The following is a 10,784-nucleotide window of genomic DNA, read 5'->3' on the forward strand; positions in this document are numbered from 1 at the left end:
AAGAGGGGTAGAAGGCAGAAAAAAACATTATAATACAGTTAAGAAACAATTGTAATGTTAAGTAAGATTAACTTCTGCATATACAATATGCCATTGGTTGTACTAATTTAGGCCCCAGTCTGTAGCTAAATCCACAGCATTGGTGGTACTTGGACCAGAGGCATGGAAATGCAAAATGGAAAGGAAATTGGGCAAGACAAGGAATTGAATGAGGTCACTGGGCCCTACTCACAGGCTCCCAGCACCGTACCTCTCTGCTAGCACATTTCTAGCAAGCCCTGAAATATAAATTATAGTGGTGCTCATGGATCTCTTGTTACGGATTTACTAAAACATTCTACAGACATGGTCTGATGTGTGGTTAAGTTTACCAGTTTAGAATGAGAATTATGATTCAAAGTCCTGTGGCTTAACGAAATAGCTTAAACTTACCAGATGTCTCTGTGGACCTTCAGTTGTGATTCCTTTTGACAAGTGGGTGAGTTGTTCTTGAATAGCTGCAAGTGTCTTGTTTATAGACTTAATTTTTTCTTCATTAATAATGCTTATCTTTAAATGAAAAGAAACAGTTTTACTTTTAAAGCTGCGTGTTCTAGAGGTTCATAGTAACTCGTGCTTGTGATAACAAAACTCCTGTACTACAATTCTACTAGATCACAAAGTGTTGAATTTTTATCAGCTAGTGTGGCACCATCTCATTTTGGGAGTGGGGCAACAGGGGAGGAAGATGTGGTAGAGGATAGAGGAAAGGAAATAAGGTGTAAAGCCTAAAACACTGCCTCAGCTCTGGTCCACCCAGGGCAGGATGGGAATAGGTCCCTTTGCCCCCACCTGATGGTGCCACCAAAGTCTCATCACCAGAGACCCCATCCTTTATTTCTGACAAGAGTACCCATCTGCACTCATGCTGCAAGGTCCTCAGTCTGTAAGGGGCAGGAGGTGACACTACCCTCTTGTTTTCAAATCCTAGGATGGGGTGTAGGCTAGCTATGCTACCCTTCGTGCCCAAAAACCTAAGGACAAACTTAATGACCAGTGCCCCCCTCCCTCCCCTGCCCGTATCACCACCACCATGAGCTCTCTGGATCATCTGGCTGCACCATTTTGGGAAGATACTGTCCCCATTTCAGACTAAGTACATGGAGTTAGATGCCTTGTCCACGGTCACACATAGCTGCAGAGGTAAGCATATAACCCAGATTCTTCCCTTTTGAACGATCCTTTTCAGCAGTATTTCCTGAGCCTCTGCTGTGTGTATGGGAAGTATACAAAATAACTGAGGTATTAAGCATTTATTACATGCCAACCACTGTACTAAGGTACGAGTTAATCAGCTGGACATAGTTCCTGACCCACGGGGGGCTCGCAGAGACAGGTATTTAATCCCCATTTTACAAATAAGGAAACAGGCATAGAGAAATGGCATGCCAAGGTCACACAGCAGGCAAGTAGCCGAGTTGGGATTAGAACCCAGGTTCTCTGGCTCCCAGGACTGTGCTTTCTGTTATGTCATGTTACTTTCTAAAAGACAAGATTCCAACCCTCGAGACACTTAGAGTTTGAGACAAAGCTCAAGATTCTCAGGGCCCTGGATGGGTGGAGAATGATAAATAATGTTTTGCTAATACATACCTTCTTGAGATTACTTGTGACTGGTTTTGCTTTGTTTTTAGCCTTCATGTTCCTTTTGCTGGCCACTTGAAACACATTCTTTGACTTGGACCTCTTTGCTTTGTTCTTACCCATTGTCTGGGGAAACAGAAATTACAGCACTGAATCCAAGTTTTAAGAACTAAAGAGTCAAACAGCGTTTTTCCATAAAATTGCAATTCGTTAAGTTCTAAACACAGCATTTAGTTAATTATTAATTGCAATTCGTTAAGTGCTAAACAGCATTTAGCATCAATTCCACCACCAGTTACACTGGGTACAATGAACATTAGAGAAGTGACGGAAAAGGACCCTGACTCTTTAAAGTGGAGATTAGAGGTTAGTTGGGAACAGGAGGGAGATGAGAAAGGTGTAGCAGGGGTTGGGAAGATAATCAGTGAGTAGAACTTATTAAATCAATCAATGGTATCTATTGAGTGCTGACTGTGTGCAGAGCACTGTACTAAGCATTTGGGAGAGTACAAAATTGCAGATTTGGTAGACGTGTTTCCAGCCCATAAGGAGCTTATAGTCTAGAGGGGGAGAGAGGCTTTAAAATAAATTACAGATTGAACATTTACTGTGTGCAGAACAATGTACCAAGCGCTTGGAAGAATTCGAGAGTTAGAAGACATGATCCCTTCCCTCGAGGAACTTGGCTGGCAGCAGATGAGAACTGCACTCCCCCTCTAGCCTGTAAACTCCTTGAGGAGGGGGAATGAGTCTAACTCTGTTGTACTGTACTCCCTCAAACTCTTAGTACAGTGCCCTGCACACAGTATCTAAGTACAGTTTGGTGAGTGGAAAAGCTACAGCCAGATGACTGTGGTCCCCGACACCAGCTGTGGATGGGCCTGGAGGCCCAACTAGGAGGGTTGCCTTTAGTGGAAAAAACTCAAGCCTAAGAAGCCCGGGCAGATGTGCATTAGTTCATCTGTATAGAGAACCCAGAAGTGCCATGGCAAATCCCCTCTCGGTGCCTAAAAACTCAGCTAACATTTGTCAAAAAGTTAATACAGCTTTGGTTTTGGGAGATCAAAGAGCATTTGATCCTCCAGTCAACTACTGGTATTTATTGAGTACTTGCTATGTACAGAGCACTGTATCAATCACTGGGAGAGTACAGAGTACAGCAGTTGGCAAACACAATCCCGGCCCTCGAGGAGTTTTTAATTTAGCCCTTGAAGATCCAGGTAGGGGGAAACAAAGGTTAAGGATAGGTATATAAGTGCTGCAGGTGGAAATGAGGTTTATATCAAACTACCCTCTGGTCATCAATGGCCTCCTTGCCAAGTTCAATACCGTCCATCCTAATCCTCAACCTCTCAGCTGCCTTCCATACCATGGACCACTCCCTTCTCCTGGAAACATTACCCAGCCTTCCTTAACACTGTCCTCTCCTGGTTCTAACAGCTCTTTCTGAGTGTCTTTCACTGGCTCGTCCTCTGCCTCCCACCTGTTACCACTGACCCGTTCATCAGGAAACAAGACCATTCCACTAGGTTATACCATTACCAAAGGGACCACACACCAGGATCATGGCTCTACATGATATTAAAGTGACCCGCTGGCCCCACATGCCAGGGTGCACCTTCCCAACATAATCTGGTATACATCCTCCTTGGCAGCAAAGGTGTGAGCTAAAGAAAGCCAAATTCCCAAATGCTTCCCAGAATGCTTCCCTTAGTTCCCAGTCCATCAGAATCCTCGTGTTGAGCAAATTCCTTTCTTTTGATGATCAGTGTGCGGGATTATGAGGCTACCTGGGAACCTCTTTTCAGGGAAATTCCTCACAGTGAGGTAAACAGTACTGATTCCTCTGATTTTTTGTTGATAGTATGGGGGGACATTTTCCTTGAGAGACTTTTGTTTTGATGCTAGTGTGAACATCTCCTTCTTGAGCGATTCCAGAGATGACAGGATCGTTGGCCCTAGACTGCCCTAGGCCCACTGTGGGTAGTGTGCTGCTATAAACTCCACCCTCTAACTGGGGGCGTCCCTTGGAGCTCAGTTCTGAGTCCCCATCTACTCTTCATCTACACCCACTCTCTTGGAGAACTCATTTAAATCCCAAGCCTTCAACTACCATTTCTACACCGATGATTCACAAATCTACCTCTCCAGTCTCACATTAAGGATATCTCTACTTGGATGTCCTGCCAACACCTCGAAGTAAACATGCATAGCTCCTCTTCTCACCCAAACCCTGTCCCCCCACAATGACTTTCCCATTCACTGTATTCACTCATTCAATTGTATTTATTAAGCGCTTACTGTGGGCAGAGCACTGTACTAAGTGTTTGGGTGAGTACAATAGACACATCCCCTGCCCACACAATGAGCTTACAGTCTGTAGACAGCCCACAAGCCCATAACCTTGTCACTATTCCCAACTCATTTCTCTTGTTCAACCTACATATTCAAGCTGTAACCAAATCTGCCTTCAGATCACCATTCATTCAATAGTATTTATTGAGCGCTTACTATGTGCAGAGCACTGTACTAAGCGCTTGGAATGTCCGAATTGGCAATAGATAGAGACTAAAGTCCACTCTTACCTCTCCATCTGCTGATCTAAGCACTTACCATATCCAGTCAAGCCTACTGCACTGCCCTACTCACTGACCTCCCTGCCTCTTCCAATTCCAGTATTGTGTTGTACTCTCCCACTCAGCACAGTGCCCTGCACTCAGGTAAGTGCTCAATAAATGACTGTGATTCCAAGAGTCCTTCCCCAACTAGCCCCTCATTTCCTCTTATCCCACTCCCTTACATTATTATTATTATTATTATTATTGTTATTATTATGGTACTTGTTAAGCACTTTCTTTGTGCCAAGCACTGTTCTAAGCACTGGGACAGACACAAGTTAACCAGATTGGATAGTCTCTGTCCCATATGGGGCTCACAGGCTCTCTGGCCACTCATTCTTAACCTCGTTTGCAGGTTCTTCCTCTGCCTCCCACCTTGTAGCTGTGGGGGTCCCTCAAGGTTCACTTCTGGGTCCCCTTTCTATTCTCCAGCTACACCCACTCCCTTGAAGAACTCATTCGCTGCCATGGCTTCAACTACCACCTCTATGTGGATGATACCCAAATCTACATCTCCAATCCTGATCTCTCTCCCTCTCTGCATTTCCTCCTGCCTTCAAGACATCTCTACTTGGATGTCACCTCAAAACAGAACTCCCTATCTTACCACCCAAACCCTGTCCTCCCCTTGACTTTTCCATCACTGTGGATGGGACCACCATCCTTCCTGTCTCACAAAACCCATAATCTCAGCATTGTCCTTGACTCTTCTCTCTCATTCAACCCACATATTCAATCCGTCATTAAATCCTGCCGGTTCCCCTTCGCAATAAGACTAAAATCCACCCTCTCCTCTCCATCCGATCTGCTACCACGTTAATACGATTACTTATCCTATCCCACCTCGATTACTACATCAGCCTTGCAGATCTCCCGTCTCTCCCCACTCCAGTCCGTACTTCGCTCTACTGCCCAGATCATTTCTCTATAGAAACGTTCACGACATGTTTCCCCACTCCTCCAGGAAACTACTGGTTGCCAATTCCCCTTCGCATCAAGCAGAAACTTCTTTCCATTAGCTTCAGAGCAGTCCATCACCTTACCCCCACCCCTCCACCTCACTTTGCTCCTCTCCTGCTACAACTCAGCAGCCTGCACACTTCACCCCTCTGATGCTAACCTTCCCACTGCTATCTCGCTGCCAACCCCTCACCCACAACCAACCTCTGGCCTAGAACGCCCTCCCTCCTCATATCCAACAGACTCTCCCCCACCTTCAAGGCCTCATTGAAGGCACATCTCTGAAAGACCTTCCCTTACTAAACCTTCCTTTCCTCTTCTACTACTCCCTTCTGAGTCACCCTGACTTGCTCCCTTCAGTCATCCTCCCTCCCAGCCCCACAGCACCTGTACATATCCATAATTTATTCATTTATATTAACGTCTGCCTCCCCTTCTAGACTGTAAACTCGTGGTGGGCAGGGAACACGTCTACCAACTCTGTTATAATGTATTCTCCCAAGTGCTTACTTAGTACAGGGCTCTGCGCACAGCAAATGCTCAATAAATATTAATCAAATTTATTGATTCCCTCTTACCTGGAACTTCCTACCCCTTCATATGTGACAGACCATTATTCTCCCGTCATTCAAAGCTCTAATAATAATCGTACTTGTGAAACCCCTACTATGTGCCAAGCATTGTTATAAGCGCTGGGGTGGATACAAGCAAATCAGGTTGGACTAGTCCCTGTCTCACGTGGGGCTCACAGTCTTAAACCCCATTTTACAGATGAGGTAACTAAGGTACAGAGAAGTTAAGTGACTTGCTCAAGGTCATGCAGCAGACAAGTGGCAGAACTAGGATGAGAACCCAGGTCCTTCTGGCTCCCAGGCCCATGCTCTATCCACTAGGTCATAGTGCTTCTCCACCTACTTCACTTTCCTTTCCTTCTGCATTACCCAGCGCTTAGTAAAGTGCTTAACACATAGTAAGCGTCTAATACCAATTTTTTGTTATTACCCATGCCCTTGCGTCTGTAACCCTTAAGCACTTCTATAGTCACCCCAGAGCCACAACACTTTACACATATCATAATACTCTGCCAGTTTCCCTTTCTGTGATTTATTTCAGTGCCTTTTCCCACCCTTTAGTGTGTAAGCTCCCTGTGGGCAGGGATCAGGTGTAGCTATCCCAGGTGTTCAGTACAATGCTCTGCACACAGTAAGAGCTCACAACATTGCATTAATTGATAAAGTGCCTAAGGGGTAAGAACTTTGGGCAAAGGAATCTGAGAATGTTGGGGTCTACAATGCATTATTATTATTGTTAATTGTATTTATTGCGCGCTTACGGTGTGCAAAGCACTGTACTAAGTGCTTGGGAGAGTACAATAATAACATGACACTCCCTGCCACCAACGATCTCGCAATCTAGAGGGGATTATCTAATGCAAGAATTTTCACTCGACTGTTCTTTAGCTCTAGCCTAAAAATCTACAGACACGCAAGCGACGTTATATTTAAATTACCACGGGCGCTTTTAGCAATTATTTACCATCAGCCACTAATTTCAAGTTCTTCTATAACCACGCTGTTATTTGGGGGATTATTACAGGGGCAAAAGGGAAAAACCTCAAATTGCCCAGGGTGGTTTGCAGGGCAGCAGTAGGCCCGAGGTCCCATCCCCTCACCCACTCCAGTGTTAGTCATCATTCAATCGTATTTGCTGAGCGCTGTGTGCACAGCACTGTACTAAGCGCTTGGAAAGTGCAATACGGCAATAATGAGAGACAATGCCTACCCACAACTGGCTCACGGTCTAGAAGGGAGAGACAGGCATCAAAATAAGCAAACAGGCCTCAATATAAATAACTAGAGTTATAGATACACATCATTAAAATAAATTAATAGAATTATAGCATTTGGGGTATGGAATTATGACCTATAGCATTATAGAAGCAGCGTGGCTCAGTGGAAAGAGCCCAGGTTTGCGAGTCAGAGGTCATGGGTTCTAATCCCCCCTCTACCACTTGTCAGCTGTGTGACTTTGGGCAAGTCACTTCACTGGGCCTCAGTAACCTCATCTGTAAAAGGAGGATGTAGACTGTGAGCCCCACTAGGGACAACCTGATGACCTTGTATCTCCCCCCCCCAGCGCTTAGAACAGTGCTGGGCACCACGTAAGCGCTTAACAAATACCAACATTATCAAGTCGCTTCACTTTTCTGGGCCTCAGGGCCCTCATCTGTAAAAGGGGGGGGGGAAGACTGGGAGCACCACGTGGGACAACCTGATCACCTTGTATGCCCTGCCAGCGCTTAGAACAGTCCTTTGCACATAGTAAGCGCTTAACAAATACCACCATCATTATTAGAACAGTGCCAGGCACCTCGTAAGCGCTTAACAGATACCAACATTAAGTGGCTTCGCTTCTCTGGGCCTCAGTGATCTCTTCTGTAAAAGGGGGGTGAAGACTGGGAGCCCCACATGGGACAACCTGATGACCCTGTATCCCCCCCAGCGCTTAGAACAGTGCTGGGCACATAGTAAGAGCTTAACAGATACCACCATTATTATAACAATGCTGGGCATTTGTAAGCGCTTAACAAAGACCACCACTATTAGAACAGTGCTGGGCACATAGTAAGCGCTTAATACCACCATTATTAAAACAGTGCTGGGCACATAGTAAGCGCTTAATACCACCATTATTATCAGAACAGTACTGGGCACATAGTAAGCGCTTAACAAATACCACCATTATTAGCAGAACAGTGCTGGGCACCTCGTAAGCGCTTAACAAATACCAACACGAGAAGCAGCGTGGCTCAGTGGAAAGAGCACGGGCTTTGGAGTCAGAGGTCATGAGTTCAAATCCCGGCTCGGCCACTTGTCAGCTGTGTGACTGTGGGCAAGTCACTTAACTTCTCTGGGCCTCAGTTACCTCATCTGTAAAATGGGGATTAAGACTGTGAGCCCCCATGTGGGACAACCTGATTCCCCTATGTCTACCCCAGTGCTTAGAACAGTGCTCGGCACACAGTAAGCGCTTAACAAATACCAACATTATTATTATTATTATTAACATTATCATTAAGTGGCTTCACTCCTCTAGGCCTTAATGACCTCATCTGTAAAAGGGGGGTGAAGACTGGGAGCCTCACGTGGGACAGCCTGATGACCCTGTATCTCCCCCAGCGCTTAGACTGCCACTTGTCAGCTGTGTGACTGTGGGCAAGTCACTTAACTTCTCTATGCCTCAGTTACCTCATCTGTAAAATGGGGATTAAGACTGTGAGTCCCAGGTGGGACAACCTGATTCCCCTGTGTCTACCCCAGCGCTTAGAACAGTGCTTTGCACATAGTAAGCGCTTAACAAATACCAACATTATTACTAGAAGGGTGCTGGGCACCTCGTAAGCGCTTAACAAATACCAACATTATTATTAGAAGGGTGCTGGGCACCTCGTAAGCGCTTAACAAATACCAACATCATTATCATTATTAAGTGGCTTTACTTCTCTAGGCCTCAGTGCCCTCACCTGTAAAAGGGGGGTGAAGACTGGGAGCCTCACGTGGGACCACCTGATCACCCTGTATCCCCCCCAGCGCTTTGAATAGTGCTTTGCACATAGTAAGCGCTTAACAAATACCAACATTATTATTAGAACAGTGCTGGGCACCTCGTAAGCGCTTAACAAATACCAATATTATCATTATTAAGTGGCTTTACTTTTCTAGGCCTTAGTGCCCTCATCTGTAAAAGGGGGGTGAAGACTGGGAGCCCCACGTGGGACAACCTCATTCCCCTGTATGTCCCCCCAGCGCTTAGCACAGTGCTGGGCGCCTCGTAAGCGCTTAACAGATACCAACATTATCATTATTAAGTGGCTTCACTCCTCTAGGCCTTAATGACCTCATCTGTAAAAGGGGGGTGAAGACTGGGAGCCTCACGTATGACCCTGTATCCCCCCCAGCGCTTAGAACAGTGCTTTGCACATAGTAAGCACTTAACAAATACCAACATTATTATTAGAACAGTGCTGGGCACCTCGTAAGCGCTTAACATATACCAACATTATCATTATTCAGTGGCTTCACTTCTCTAGGCCTCAGTGCCCTTATCTGTAAAAGGGGGGTGAAGACTGGGAGCCTCACGTGGGGCAACCTGATGACCCTGTATCCCCCCACCAGCGCTTAACACAGTGCTGGGCACCTCGTAAGCGCTTAACAAATACCAATATTATCATTATTAAGCGGCTTCACTTCTCTAGGCCTTAGTGCCCTCATCTGTAAAAGGGGGGTGAAGACTGGGAGCCCCACGTGGGACCACCTGATCACCCTGTATCCCCCCCAGCGCTTAGAACAGTGCTTTGCACATAGTAAGCGCTTAACAAATACCAACCTTATTATTAGAACAGTGCTGGGCACCTCGTAAGCGCTTAACAAATACCAATATTATCATTATTCAGTGGCTTCACTTCTCTAGGCCTCAGTGCCCTCATCTGTAAAATGGGGATGAAGACTGGGAGCCCCACGTGGGACATCCCCCCGCAGCGCTTAGAACAGTGCTCTGCACCTAGTAAGCGCTTAACAAATACCAACATGATAGTTGTTACTATAGGCGGCGATGGCCCTGTCCCGCCGCCGCCGCCTCCGGGCAGCCCTCCGCCCTCCGCCGCCCGGCCGGTCCTTACCTGCGCGCGCCGCCGCCGCCGCCGCCTCGCTCCGCGCGCCCCCGACACTCGGCCACTTCCGGGGGCGGGGCCGAGATCAGCCCCGCCCACGGGGCGGGCCGGAAACCGCCGCCACGCGCAAACTCCGTCCACTCCTCCCAAGGGGAAGGAGGGGCCGGCACGCCCGTGCTCCAAAGCGCGCATGCGTGCTGGAACGGGAAGGGGCGTGTGTGCTCCAACACGCACATGCGTGGTGGTTTGTGGGGGGGGGGGCCCCCGCGTAAGTGCTCCATCGCGCGCATGCGTGCTGGAATGGGAAGGGGCGTGTGTGCTCCAACACGCACATGCGTGGTGGTTGGGCGGGGGGGCCCGCGTGAGTGCTCCAACGCGCGCATGCGTGCTGGAATGGGAAGGGGCGTGTGTGCTCCAACGCGCGCATGCGTGGTGGTTTGTGGAGGGGAGGGGGGCCCGCGTGAGTGCTCCAACGCGCGCATGCGTAGTGGTGTGGGAGGGGGCGTGTGTGTGTGCGCGCGCGCTCCAACGCGCGCATGCGTGGTGGGGGGGGGCGCGTGTGTGCTCCAACGCGCGCATGCGTGGTGGGGTGTGTGTGTGTGTGTGTGTGTGTGTGTGCGCGCGCGCGCATGCGTAGTAGGCGGCGGGGGGATTCGTAATCCCTAACAATAATAATAAATAATGTTGGTGTTTGTTAAGCGCTTACTAGGTGCCGAGCACTGTTCTAAGCGCTGGGGTAGACACAGGGGAATCAGGTTGTCCCACGTGGAGCTCACAGTCTTCATCCCCATTTTATTCATTCATTCATTCATTCAATAGTATTTATTGAGCGCTTACTATGTGCAGAGCACTGTACTAAGCGCTTGGGATGAACAAGTCGGCAACAGATAGAGACAGTCCCTGCCGTTTGACGG

The 10,784-nt window shown here is 47.6% G+C and overlaps 1 protein-coding gene across 3 annotated transcripts in view; it reads right to left on the reverse strand.

Annotated features, from left to right (window-relative positions):
- Positions 1-9,938, reverse strand: part of RBIS (ribosomal biogenesis factor) — a 10,174-nt gene extending 236 nt beyond the window's left edge. Inside the window, exons 1-3 of one of the 3 annotated variants that reach the window (XM_029062723.2) lie at positions 9,880-9,938; positions 1,633-1,749; positions 433-549 (exon numbers count right to left, since the gene is read on the reverse strand). In XM_029062723.2, coding sequence (XP_028918556.1) covers positions 433-549; positions 1,633-1,746 — 231 coding nt within the window. In that variant the 5' untranslated portion in view covers positions 1,747-1,749; positions 9,880-9,938. Of the gene's footprint in view, positions 1-432; positions 550-1,632; positions 1,750-3,181; positions 3,283-6,983; positions 6,998-9,879 lie in introns of those variants that run through there. The other 2 variants (XM_039911804.1, XM_029062724.2) reach the window with 2 other exon arrangements.
- Between the last annotated feature and the right edge of the window lie 846 nt (positions 9,939-10,784).

Source organism: Ornithorhynchus anatinus, chromosome 4 (genome assembly GCF_004115215.2).
Source record: "Ornithorhynchus anatinus isolate Pmale09 chromosome 4, mOrnAna1.pri.v4, whole genome shotgun sequence".
Taxonomy (NCBI): domain Eukaryota; kingdom Metazoa; phylum Chordata; class Mammalia; order Monotremata; family Ornithorhynchidae; genus Ornithorhynchus; species Ornithorhynchus anatinus.